Below are 13,659 nucleotides of genomic sequence, written 5' to 3' on the forward strand. Positions count from 1 at the left end.
CTTTTGATGCGAGAGGGTCATTCGCTTCGATATTTTCAACTCTGCCATTATCATTTAGTTTTCAACCAATTAATTAAAGTAAAGAACAACAATAACAAGACAAGAAGAAATTTCTCATCTCTCTTGATGATTTCTGACGTCCTAATTCGCTTTCTGGGTAGATTATATAATATAATTTAATATTGATAATACATTTATTTTTCTAAACTTCACACAGTCTCTCTCGTTACTCCTCGCCATTTATTTCTATATCGCAACATTGTTCTGCTCAGTGCACCGTCCTTGTATCATTTCTTCGCTAATACTCATAAGACTAAAGGTTTTCTACACCGTAGGTGGAGAGAATCTGGCCATTGGGGTTGTCTTACAATGTCGTCTCTGAATCGGAAGAATCGCAACAGATTAAGCCATGAATCTCTGCAATAAAAACTCTACTTCCACCTTAAATCCTTCTTCCTCTGTAGAACTACTCCTTTTCGTCTGCTACAGAGAAACTGATAAAGGGATCGCCTTCATTCAAACTTCCATTTGTTAAGGAAAGAAAACCTTTTTCTTTCTCTGTTCTCTTTTGTTTTTCTTTCGTAGCCTGTCCTCCCCCCTCTTCCTCTGGTCCCTTCTGCTTCTGTAACTTGGAAGGTTTTCATGCTCTGCCTTTGATGCTGTGTTCAAAGCTGCTGTTCTCTTTTATATGAAGTTTCTGGTTTGGGGTTTTGCGAATGGCAATCGTAGACAACCCACATGGTGAGGTTGGAGAGGGAAGCACTCATCGTTGTTCCGTGGACAGTAGAGAAGGAAGGAGTGAGGGAAGCTTATGCTTCTCCGATGCTGATGACCGGTCGTGGCATTCACCTCTTGATTCCACTGTAGGTGGGTCATACGATGAATATAGGTTCTCTTGCGTCTCCAATCCCGAGATTGGGGGTGTTTCAGACCAGCGGAGGAACTCATGCGTGTCGGATTGTTCAGTAGAGGTGGATCTCGAGGCTGGAGGTCCGGAGGTTAAGGTGCATTTGGCTACTAAAGTGGAGAAGGATTGTAGGATTTGTCATATGAGCTTGGACACTGTTAATAACGAATCTGGGATTCCTATCGAATTGGGTTGTTCATGCAAGGAAGATTTATCTGCGGCGCACAAGCAATGCGCCGAAACCTGGTTCAAGATAAAAGGCAACAAGTGAGTAGAAAAAAAAAGCCCTAGCTTTCCTCTGCTAGTATTACTAATTCTATCTTTCTGCTGCTCGGTTGCGCTATTTTGTGAGAAAACTGGAATCAATCATCCACCTCACAAGCCTTTCCTTTTACGGCTAACTGTGTACTTATTTACTTGATTTTTATGATCGACTCATGTTGTTAGCTAAATGTGGTTACACTGGGATATTTCTGCTTATCTTCTTCACACCATGAATTTATGAATAATGTAGCCCTTCACTGGTCAGGGTTTTTCCTCTTTTGGAGAATGAGATGATCAACTGGTGTTAGTTTGCAATTTTTAGGCTTTCGAACTCTGTCTAATTTCAGAATTCAAACCTCCAAGAGCTTATTCTAACTGTTTTCTGTTTCTTCCAGTAATCATCTATCAGTAATTTGCAGTGTAAGCACATCTTTTTTGGAAAGTAGGCTGACCTAGAGATCCCCTTTTTACATTTCAAGTTCAGCTCAATTCGTTAACTTGGTGCAAATTATTTATTTGTTTACCCCTTGATATAATGCAAATTGCTTTTGTTTTTTTTTTTTTTGGTAGTATATGCAGAATTTTGAGGGCATGGCGTTGTGGAGACTCGAAAATTGCATGTTGTCCCCATGACGTTATCTTAACCCAGACTAGTTTAATTGATGATCCACCTCCTGGATCCCATATCTCTTCAATCAGATGATCTTAACCTGATTGAAGTGATATTGGATCAAGGAGGTGGAAGGCAGCTTTCCCTGGTCTCAATGAAGTGGGCCAAATCAGATGGATAAAATCATCAGATTGATATGAGTTCCAGCTTATAAGTGCCTTCAATTGGACAGTCTGTATTAATTGGAAAACATTGTTATTTGGCTTCTATATCATATTTAATGTTACTGTTGTATCTTTAGCACAAAATTTGCAGATACTTATCTGTGCCTCTTCTTCCTCGATGGCTTTGATCTTTGGTTAATTGCCATGCTTTTGTGTGGATCAGGAATCTCTTCCATAGTTGTTTGAGAAAACAAAATTCAGTAAATCTCACGTATTTCCATGTATTTTGTTTTGGCCAACAAGTCCTTAAAAAAATTTAGCAACTGCGCATCTTGTTATGGTACTTCAACACTTGTACTATCACATTACCTATCCAAAAAATTCCAAAAAGCATGGAAAAACCTTCCACTAGTTCAAATATCCCCACTCTTTTTTTATGTCAGATCGTCGTCCCCCTTGCCAATCACCCCTCTCCTTTTCAGTTACTATCTTTCTATGATTGCATTGTTGTGGCATATTTTTATGTCTTAATCTGGCTCCTTGAAATGTAGTGCAGCTGTATAAAGTATTATTTGCACTCAAAAGATGTCTTCTTACATTTCAAATCCTTTCTGCATAAGGATTAGCCTATCAGTTCTGTCTGGACCCTATGATATTGGACTAGTGTCAAAGATGGCAACCATCTGAAATCTATACCTATGTACATGTATGCTATGTAGAGAGCGGCATTCTTCTTCATTAACAATCTTAATGTTATCAAAATGAGTTTTTTTTTTTTTTTTTTTTTTTTTTTTTTTTGAAGGGATAGAAATGATGTATAAATACTCATATTTTGTGGGGTTGCATCATTTAAAACAAAAGACATGAGGGATTCTTGGGCTAATGCTCCATTCAGATTACTGAATAAACAGCTTTCCATAAGATCTGGGTATGGCTATTCCAGGATATTACTTAATGATTGGGTGTGTTGAGCAATGCAATGTGGTTGGGAGGCAGAGAAGTTTCTATGCGTCGCTTAAAAATGCATGCATGTTTCTGTATCAGCATGCTGAGCAACCTAGTTATAAACAACCTTCATATCAGTAAAGATAGCGCACAATGTCCTTCATATTTGTTTCTTGACATTTCCTTTCTTCTTAGTCTTCGTTTTTGAGACCTAGATATTAGGAACTCAATTTATTCAGGAGGGCTCTGCAGGACTTGATTAGCCTATAGGAAAAATACCTTAATTAATGGAGAAAAAATATTTAGCACATAATTCACTGTTAACCCCTGTTAGGTTTTTATGCCACAAGAACATATCCTTAAGTTAATAAATACAGAAGTATGTTTCATTTTTGGTTGAGCAAGCCAAGGATGTCATGATTTTGGAAATAGAGTAGGAATGGAAACTATGATGCTTGGATATGTGTACGGTCTTATAGAAGCAGGCCTGAGGCTCCAGTTGTTATGTATCCATGTTGAAACATGATAAACAAAAATGACTTATGAGATAGGTACAGTATGTTGGAGATTTTTTATCACTGGAAAGTTTTGTACTGATTTGCATCTATATAATATCTTCATATGCATACTCTTGCGGTTCAGTGGCCCACTAAGGATTTCAAAAATGTTTTTGAATGTGTCAAAGTATTATTAGGTGATTACACTCTTCTTATTCTTGCCCAGTACCTCTCAGGAGGTGGTCTCAGTTCCTAGTTACAGCCCTTTTATGTGACCATGGATGCAAGCTCTTGGGGATTTCTCTCAATTCCAATTCAAGTGTCTTTTACAGTGTCTTGATGGGAGTTTATCACCACAATGGGTCTATTGAAATCCCATCACCACAGTGGATCTGTCATACCCTCATAACCATCTAGTACAGCCTCTCAGGTATTGGCATATGACATACATGCCCTGCTTGCCCATGATTTTGTATTGTTTCCAATATTTAATGAAGTCTGCAATACCTCAACATGACTCATGTTAAATCTGTATGAAACATTCATTGATTAGGGAGCCTTTATAGGCTTCAATCTTAGCTGTCCATTGATATGTATCTGTGTTTAGTTCTTTATTTTTGATAAATGGTATCTATCTTTGTTATTGGCAATCACTGATGGAAAAATGGTGATGGATGTAAAACATTTTTCTCTTTGTTATGAATGATGGATGGAGAGAGAGAGATGCTCATCTATATGGCTCTTATCGCTCTCTGAAAACTACAGAAAGTGATCTGGGAACTGCTTCTAATGATATTAGGTGCACTACTTTCCTTGAATTTTGCTATTTATCTCCATGCCTTCTATATTACTAGCACAGCCTATGTCCAGGTTGATGCGTCTATTTTTTATTTCCAGACCCTGGTGCTACACTATCTCAAGTTTCACCTCTTCCAATGCAGTGGACTTGCATTTTCCACCAGTATTTGTCTTTCTGTGGAATTGTGTTGTGTGCCTTGTGGTTTTGTGTAGATAAAGCTTATGGCTATACAGATGTGTTGAGATTGTACAGGGCATAAAATTTCTTGAGTTATGATTGATCTGTCGTTCAGTGGTAAAGAGATGTTTTGAATCCTGTAGAGATCATATCGTATGGCTTTCTGGCTTTTCCATTGGCATGCAATTTCCCTTTCTGCCTCTCTGTAATTTTGTTTCAGATTCATGGATCTCTGTTAAATATTTTCTTGTTCTCTCTCTCTCTCTCTCTCTCTCTCTCTCTCTCTATATATATATATATATATATATATACTACTACTACTACTACTACTACTATTACTATGTATGAGAGACAATGGAATTAGGCCCTTCTAATTCATCTATTTATTTCTGTTAATTAATTTTATATTTTGTAGGACCTGTGAAATCTGTGGTGCAACTGCAAGGAATGTTGTTGGTGTAAATGAGACCCAGTTTATGGAGCAATGGAACGAGACAAACACCACAACGGCCACAACAGGAACAGTAGCTCCTGCTCCTTTTGCAGAGAACCGAAGCTTCTGTCATGGTCATCGCTTCCTGAATTTCCTGCTTGCTTGCATGGTATTTGCCTTTGTCATCTCTTGGCTCTTTCACTTCAACATGCCATCATCGTGAAATCCTGTAAATGGGATTCCGGCATTCTTTTTCTATGATGGATGAGGAGAGCAACAGTCATGAAAAGCCTGAAGCTCCATAGTGTTTCTACCATGTGAGGGTGGGTACCTTACCTTACCTCCTATATACCAAATAGCCCTTTTGCATCCCTGAGCAAAGGGGGTTCATTCATGTATTTATAGGTTTGTACTTTGTCATTGTTAGCTTAAGCAGGTTGGCCACTTGGCCAGCCATGGCATTCAAGAGGACCTAAGTTGTACATGTACAATATATTATGGGCTCTGTTCCATTTGTCTTCATGAACCCAATTTAGAGCTGTTTAACATTACTGGGTTCTTTCATAACAATCAGGGAGGGTCCATTGGTAACCACAGGCCACATGTTTTTTTTTTTTTTTTACTAATTCATTTAGCTAGGGGTGTCAATTCCAAGCCCACACCGGTAGGCCCGACCTAGCCCAATACGTTTATGACCCAACCTGGACCGGCCCGATTATTAAAAGTATCAGGCTTGAGCCCGACACGTTTATAAATAGGTAGTACACAGTGCAAGGGGTAAGCCCGACTGGCGTCCGGCCGGCCCGGCCTATTTACAAGCCTGACCTAGACCGACCCCTTTAACGCCATTCGAGCCCGACACGTTTATGCTCCTCTACCTCCTGTACTTCATCCCTTCCAGTCCTCCATTGCTCCTCCAATTGCTTCTGAACTTTTCTTTCAGTATGATCTTAGATATGAAATTATTCCACACAAATCTGAAGCGGCGCAACTCTAGCGCAACTCTGAGGAACGCGAGGGAAAGCCACGACATAATGGGTTTGGCAAATTGCAGACCCACTTACCAAGCTTCTGCGACTCAACCATTGCCCATTCATCTCTTCCCTTACATCAAGACCACCGCCCATTCCCACCTTATTTTATATATATAACAACACATATTGGATGATTAGTTTATATTTGTCTTGTATCTTCATGTCAGTACAACGAATTCAATTCAATCAACTCATCTTCTTCCTTATTTTATCATTGCCTGAGCAACACTGTCATGTTCTTTGGCTTCTACAACTCGGCGTCTGATGAGTCCTTTCCTTGTAGAGCACATCGAGCTGACGAAAGTAAGGGCATGTCTTGGAGCCCTCGGCTCCCATCTTGTTGCTCTCTTTCACCTTCTTGAAGTACTTACTGATGTTCTCCCACTTCCCTTTGCATCTCTTGGCATTCTTGTTTTATCTCAGAGTGAGGCTCCAGCCAACCCCAGCCAATCTCTGCAAGAGAAAGAGAGAGCACTAAAATTCCATAATGGCAACGTTAATTTCTCCTTGGTGTCTAGGGAAGGCCTGTTTAGAGACCGTTTAATGCCTGTTTATAGTTAAACATATCTGTAACCCGTTTAAAGCCCGTATAGGGCCCGTTTAAGGTAGCCCGATTAAAGCTTGACACCGACCGGCCCAATTACAAATATATCATGCCCCCCAAACCTAGTCCTGTTTAAGTAAACCGGCATTCACGGTGCAAGGGTTTCAAATGGGCTAACTCAATTAAGCTCGATCAAGACCAGCCAGACTCAATCGATTGACACCCCTACATTTAGCAATTAAATTGAAACAATAATAGATAAATAAACACACTTTGCGATTAATATTATAGTAAGAAATTTCATAAAATAATTATACAGAAAAACGAAATTGAAGCATTACTTACTTGTTGCCTTCCACAGGTTGGGGCTAAGAAGATGCTATTTCTTAGTAGATAGAGCAGACAATCTGCTAAAGATCGACAGTAATCCGCACTGATCAATAACCCTGATATATAGATTAGGTGATCCTCTTAGCTATCTTGCTAAGGGTTAAGCAAGGAACGACAATCTTTGTTACTAGGCTCTGATACCAACTATAGCCGGAGACTACTGGGGTAGTTACAAACTAGAAAAACTAATTACAAGAGAGACTAGAGAGACCAAGAGACAAGAGGAGGGAAGAGGGCTCAAGTAAGCGATGTCTTCATATGAGGAGGGAATCTCCTTATATAGAGTCTGGACTTCAAAGGCTCTTAAGTCAGCGGATGTTGAAGGGTTTTAAATGTGTGAATAGTGATTTTCTACAGTTTCGATAGTAAGTGCACAATTCCGGTAGCAAAAGCGATGTCAGCATGTTCATCATGGATGATGTCATGATAATGTAATCTTCAAGATTCTCTTTGGTGTGTCCAAATTGAATCAAAGTTTTAACCGTATTTGATTCAAACCCGATTTTGGCATGGTTACGTCTATTTTTTACTACCTGCATAACTCAGGGTAGATGGATTGCTCCTTTTGTTAAGGTGTAACACCCTGATTTTGATAACCCCTAGTCCTAGAGATGGAATTTTATGAAGAATGGTATTTGGTGGAAATAAACTATAAATTAATGGAGTAAGAGAGAGAGATTGAATTGAGGATTCAAATGAAGGTCTTGAAGGGGGCTTAAGAGTGCCTATAATGATAAAAATGGTCTCACATAAGGTGGGTAAACTTTGGGTAGAAGATGGATAGCAACATGTAGGAGAAGGCAGAACCGACTGGATAAGGTTTTGGCCAACATGCCTGTCATGGGGACAGAATGTCCAGAATTTACAATTTTCCTCTGTGGGTCCCACCAATTGAAGGGGATTTTCACCCACCTTTTACCATAGATAGAGAAGTGTTTGGGGGTAATTATGCAGGTGGTTTCATGTCAATACCTATTTTCTACCCCAAGTTATTAAGATTTAAAGAGAGGCAAAAAATGATTTTTTATGAAAAACCTGCCTAGCCAAACAGACCTTTTAGCCTATGAATTGGAAGGGAAGGAAAGTTATTTCTCTCCTTTCATTTCTGTGAACGGAAACGAAATGGAAATGAGAAAGAGAGGAAAAAGAGAAAAAAAGAAGAGAAAAGAAGAAGAATAAGAGAGGAAGAAGACGTGCGCAGCAGCCTTCTTACTGCTGTACACTCCTATGGTTACTGCCTTGCAACCATGGATGTTGCTGATGATGCATGCCAGCATCTGGTACTCTCCAAAACAAGTAAAAGCTGCCTTGGTCTTGATCCAGCTGAAGATTTGAGTCAAGGACTGCTGATCAACTGCATGCATGTATCAAGAAGCATAAAAGGTGAGAAATCTGAACTTTAACTTGTAAATTCCAGCTAGGGTAACAATCGGTTGGTATAGGGACATGGTAAAGATGAAATCTGAGGTGGAAAATTGTTTGTGGAAGCTAAAATAGCTCTCTACAACTGAATCCCCAAATTTTGGACCCAATTTGGGAATCAATTTAGCTATGGACTTGTCCTAAGAAACCCAAACTCATGGGGCTTTTCTAATTTCAGTAAACTAGGATGTAATTGAAGGTGAGAAACACTCATGCAAGGTGAGAAATTGGTATGCATGGTGTTAGTTCCACCTAGAACAAAAAATGCCCAAATTTTCTTCTCTGAGAAGCAAAATCTAGTTTAAGTAAGGGATTTTGAAGTTAATATGAAATATAGGAATTCAATTTGGGAAGGAAAATAGTTTTTTATTTGATGTAAATAGACGGTATAAACATGTTTTCAGAAATAGAATTTGTTAAAATAATTCCGTCATGAAGATTGGCCTGCAGAATTGCAGAAAAAACAATTCTGCCAGTCCAACTGGCTGGAGAGTTCCAGGTTGACAGGCCTGCCTGTATAGGCCTGACAGAATGAAAATTTTCAGTTCTTTGGTTTGTAATTGATCAAACCTAACCAGAAATGTTTTAAATTAATTTAAATACTAAGAACATAACCATGAAGTTTGACTTGGTCAAAGAGAAGAAAAGGATAGCAAAGAAGAGAGAGAAAATATAGGAGGAAATTGACCATTTTACCCCTATCATATAAATGCAAGTGATTTTTGAGGTAAAAACCATTTTAGCATATCCAAGGAGTTGGATAAAGTTAGGAATATGTAGGACTAGCCTAGTAACCCTAAAGCTAGCCAAATGGCTGTATGGGTTGGATGGACACCCAATTAACTGAATAAGAGAATTCAGTTATGGCTGAACCTGAACACAGATTCTAATAAGATTAGGGAGATTATTTTTAGGGATAATTACATTGATGATTAACCCATATCTATATGTACCTTGTTGATTAGAAATCTTATAACTACAGTTGTTGAGGATACACGAGGCTAGGACATTGGTGAAGGATTTCAGATATGAAATTTTAGGTGAGGGGTCTTCTGTGTTTTGTTGTGTCTTATGTGCCTTGCTGTATTTTGTTGTGTATTATTATATTCTAATATGCTTAAATGTGCTTGCTTGCAATTTACTCTTCTTCTTGCTGAATTTACCATGGTAATGCATGTGTGTTGGATAAAGTATGTGAAATTTGATTTTTGGAAGCATGTGCTATTGAATAAGAGATATGATGAATTGTGGATGTATAATATGAATGTGGATGTGATGTTGGGTGTAATATTGATGGTCTGTGGCACGGTGTGGCCGAGTTGCTTATCCAATACCATGGGCTCAAAGGTCAATCTTACATCTGGGATCACAGATGTATGTTGTGCATGGTGATGGTTGTAATATTGACGGTTCGTGATATGGTGTGGCCAAGGTGTGTTTTCGGTACCATGGGCTCAGAGGTCATTCTTACTACTAGAACCACATGTATGTGTGTTTATGGAAGTGGATGTAATATTGATGGTCTGTGGCACCGTGTGGCTGAGGTGCATTTCTGGTACCATAACCACATGTATGTGTGTTTATGGAAGTGGATGTAATATTGATGGTCTGTGGCACCATGTGGCTGAGGTGCGTTTCTGGTACCATAGACTCAGAGGTCAATCTTACAGCTATGGTCACAAATACATATTGGATGACTCTTGCATGTAGTTTGCATATGGTTAGGCACACAACCCCAGTGCTATAACTCCTTGCCAATAGGGAGTCAGGTATTGGCTAATCCCACTCGATGGTAAGTCATGTAGGACTACTACGCTCGGATATGACGTACTGTATTCTGAGAGGGCACAACATGATATGGTATAACATATGTATGGCTGTCGAAAACATGGGAGACCAAGGCTTTGACCGGGACCATGGTGTCGGGATTACTATTTAGGGGTTAGCTAAGGGACTGAGGCTCTGACCGGGACTGGTTGGCTCCTGCCTACAACGAGTTTGTATTCCTGAGGGCCTAACATACAGGGTAGGGAATGCCACCTATGTTGCTTATAGCACTTAACCCATAGGATAAGACTTAGTAATTAGAATGGAATTAGATTAATAAATGAACCATGTGGATGTAGGATTATGAGTTGATTGTTATGAATTGAAAATGTGGTGTGATAAATGAGTTGATTTGAGATGCTGAATGTTGGATGGATTGGTGATGTAGACATGTGATGCAGTATGTTGAGATTATTATGATTATGATTCTTATATGTTTATGTGATTGTAAACATGAATTGAAATTCTTGAATTATTTATTATTTATAAATTCTACATGCTTGTGTGCTTGAATGCCCCCGCCCCTCATTGAGCATACCCGTGCTCACCCCCCAATCCTCACTCCTCCATAGGTTTTGAAGTTGAAGCGAAGAAGATCAGGAGATTGGTTGCAGATGAAGTCATGGACATGGAGTGATTATAGATAAGGACTTTGATACTTTGTGTTTTATATTGTAAATTAAATGTAAGTGGTATTATGTAATTTGTTGTAATCTTGGGAGAATTATTAATGGGCCTATAATATTATAAATGTATCATTGTAGCTGATCACCACATGTCTCTTATGATCTTATGGAATTTTACATATACTCTAATTTTATGGTGAGATAGTTGTGGGTTTGGTTATATCTAGATCCTGGGTGTTGGTTGGCAGACCGGATTGAATTCCAGTGCCTCATGCTTGTGCCATATGGAGGGTAGGGTGTGACATGTTACATAAGGTTCCATCATATTTTCAATATTGTGTTGGATAATCGAGTCATAACTATCTATAGAAGTGTGGTCTCCTAAGTCAATTAAGTCAACATCCATGGCTTCTTGGAGGGCAATTGTGTGTTCCACATCTGAGAGGAGTTCTTGAGGCCCATCCAAAGTTACAATATCTGAACTCTATCTAGAAATTGACCAACTTCAAGTTCTTGCTGCGGATTGGTCATATAATCAATACTAATATTGGCATAGAATAATCTTCATCCATCAGTTACTTTGGTAGTGAATCTGATACTAGCTTATTGGGCTTTTCATCTTAATTGTAACAAGACAACTTTCCAGATTTGTTGTGATTACTGTCTTGGATTATTTGAAGGGAAACATTTTTTTCAATATTGGGGGGGTCTAATATATGAATCTTGATTGGCTATAGTGAGAATTCAAATTTGATGAGGTTGACAAATTCGTTCTCATTCTCTCTAGCCCAAGGAAGAATAGATGTTGAAAACCAAACCATGACAGAATTTCCAATTTTTAAATGTATGATAAATCATAGTTTGGATCATTATAGGCATCTAGATGCACAAATTCTGTATGATCTGGTTGAAAAAAAATTCTTCCACAAAGTCCCTAGTCGATAGTGTGTATATCCCAAGGGTTAGTGAAAGGGTAAAAAATAAATTTAAGATTATTTTCTTGGAAAAACAAAGCTTTTAGATATTTTTGCAATATTTGTTTTAAATGGAAAATATTTATCCTCGATAATCTTTCTTCTAATTATTTTGAAACATTCTTTTGGCAGGGCTTGTTTAGCCTTTTCATATAAACAGATTGGCCTAATTTTGTGGAAAATAGGTTTGTCAAGAAAATCTGTTAAAAATTTTGGAAGTCTGAGAAAATTGTTTATTTTCTCATATTCAATCTCATTGTCAAAATTGACTTTGGTTAAGATTTTGAAAACAAGAGTTTGAAAGGGATGGTCATTTTCAAAATGTTGTCCTAGAGGTATAGACAAGCTTGTGAGATTTACCTAAAAGCTTTTTTCTTTTCTGCATATTGAGTTCTCCAAACTTGGTTAATCTGGTGGTAGACATCATTGGGGAATCCTTGATGTCGATGGAATTCAGTAATATAGAACTCAGGAACTTTTGTAGGCTCATTGAGATTTTGGAGTCTAGTTATGTTTTACAATTGACTCACTTGAAGATAGGTGAGAGGTTGTTCATATGGGTTTTGTGCCCATTGGATCTGAGAGATGGGAAACATTCCTTGTGTAGGAAATGGAGACTAAGATGATCCTGGTGTCACACCCCACTTCCAGTAGACCCAACTTACCGTGTATGGATACCGAAGGTGTGAGTAAGATGCTTACCCGTCTTACGAACCTACCAGGATCTCTAATAGCAGTACCTTAACAATTCACAATCTCACAATACAACCAAACAATAGCAGCGGAATCAGGGTAATATAGCGGGATCATAAATAAATGGGGAACATCTAATGATAAAGTAATTATCCATAATCAAGTTTAAAAGCATACCATCTACAAATCTGTATCAAAATAACAAAAATACGTCCCGCACCTCATGGTGCCGTGTATGCACAGATATCATAGGCACAATCCAGGTCATGCTCCCCTACTTCCGACATCCACCAATCGCTCACTCCGTACTCGGGTCAAGAGGAAAGAGACTCACAAACCTGTGAGGGTAGCGGCCGGAGATTCTCTTCCTTTGGGGGGAAAAAGACTTGCATTCGACCCTCTCTCCTCTCTTTCTCTTTTTCTGCACTTTCTGCAATACAATGCCTCATACAGAGCCATCCCAATGGTGGTTTGTTAGCTATTATTATAGGTAAACTCAATAAGAGGTATGTATTCTTCTCAACTATCACTCATTTCCATTGTACAGGCCTTCAGCATGTCTTCTAGTATTTGTATGGTTCAGTTTGATTTCCCATCGGTTTATAGATGGATAGCAGTACTCAAGTTCACTTGTGTCCCTAAGGCTTGCTGAAGACTCTTCCAAAATCTATATGTGAATCTTAGGTCTCCATCTGATACAATGATTATCGACACTCCATGTAAACGGACTGTGTTATCCATATAAAGTTGGGCTAACTTATCCATGGAGTAATTGGTCCTGATCGGGATAAAATGAGCAGTCTTGGTAAGCCTATCAACTACCACTCAAATTGCATCCATTCCCTTGGGTGTATGGGGTAGCCCTGTGACAAAGTCCATGGTGATCCTTTGCCATTTCTACTCCGGTACTGGGAGGTGTTGTAGAGTAACATATGGTCAATGCCTTTTTTCTTTGAGCTTCTGACACACGAGACATTTTGCTACATACAAGGCAATAGTGGTCTTCATTGCTAGCCACCAATAGCTTTGTTTAAGGTCTTTGTACATCTTCGTACTTCCAGGATGAAGTGAGTATTCAGAACTATGTGCTTCCTTCACAATCTTATCATGTATCTCCATGTCATTAGACACACATAACCTATCCCGAAATAGCAATGCCTCGTCGTTGGCTACTGTGAAGTCGGGGTCATTCATTGTCTGCTCTTGAATTTTCAACCTAATCCTTTGTAGCTTAGGATCCAAAGATTGTTTCGCTATTACCTCTTGTCTGATGGATGGATGTACCTGTAAGGTCGTCAAGGTTATAGTCAACTGCCGAACATCATCTGACTAGTGTTCTAGCTCCAAGGTTGC

General features: G+C 38.8%; 1 protein-coding gene and 1 long non-coding RNA gene across 2 annotated transcripts; both read left to right on the top strand.

Annotated features, from left to right (window-relative positions):
* The first annotated feature begins 200 nt into the window (after positions 1 to 200).
* On the top strand, positions 201 to 5,347 carry LOC122057233. The gene is made up of 2 exons (XM_042619264.1): positions 201 to 1,174; positions 4,779 to 5,347. The coding sequence occupies exons 1-2, from the start codon at positions 717 to 719 to the stop codon at positions 5,017 to 5,019; spliced, it is 699 nt and encodes a 232-aa protein (XP_042475198.1). The 5' UTR covers positions 201 to 716; the 3' UTR covers positions 5,020 to 5,347.
* A 2,546-nt stretch (positions 5,348 to 7,893) lies between these two features.
* LOC122057613 lies at positions 7,894 to 10,784 on the top strand. Its single transcript, XR_006133578.1, has 2 exons — positions 7,894 to 8,147; positions 10,586 to 10,784. It is a non-coding gene; the product is annotated as an uncharacterized LOC122057613 (long non-coding RNA).
* Positions 10,785 to 13,659: the final 2,875 nt, after the last annotated feature.

This window comes from Macadamia integrifolia, chromosome 12 (assembly GCF_013358625.1).
Source record: "Macadamia integrifolia cultivar HAES 741 chromosome 12, SCU_Mint_v3, whole genome shotgun sequence".
Taxonomy (NCBI): domain Eukaryota; kingdom Viridiplantae; phylum Streptophyta; class Magnoliopsida; order Proteales; family Proteaceae; genus Macadamia; species Macadamia integrifolia.

What these genes read in the sequence shown, in the direction of transcription:
- LOC122057233 (XM_042619264.1), top strand. Translation starts at nt 717, where the DNA reads ATGGCAATCGTAGACAACCCACATGGTGAGGTTGGAGAGGGAAGCACT. An exon ending in TTCAAGATAAAAGGCAACAA is followed by an intron (nt 1,175 to 4,778) that starts GTGAGTAGAAAA and finishes TATATTTTGTAG; the next exon opens with GACCTGTGAAATCTGTGGTG.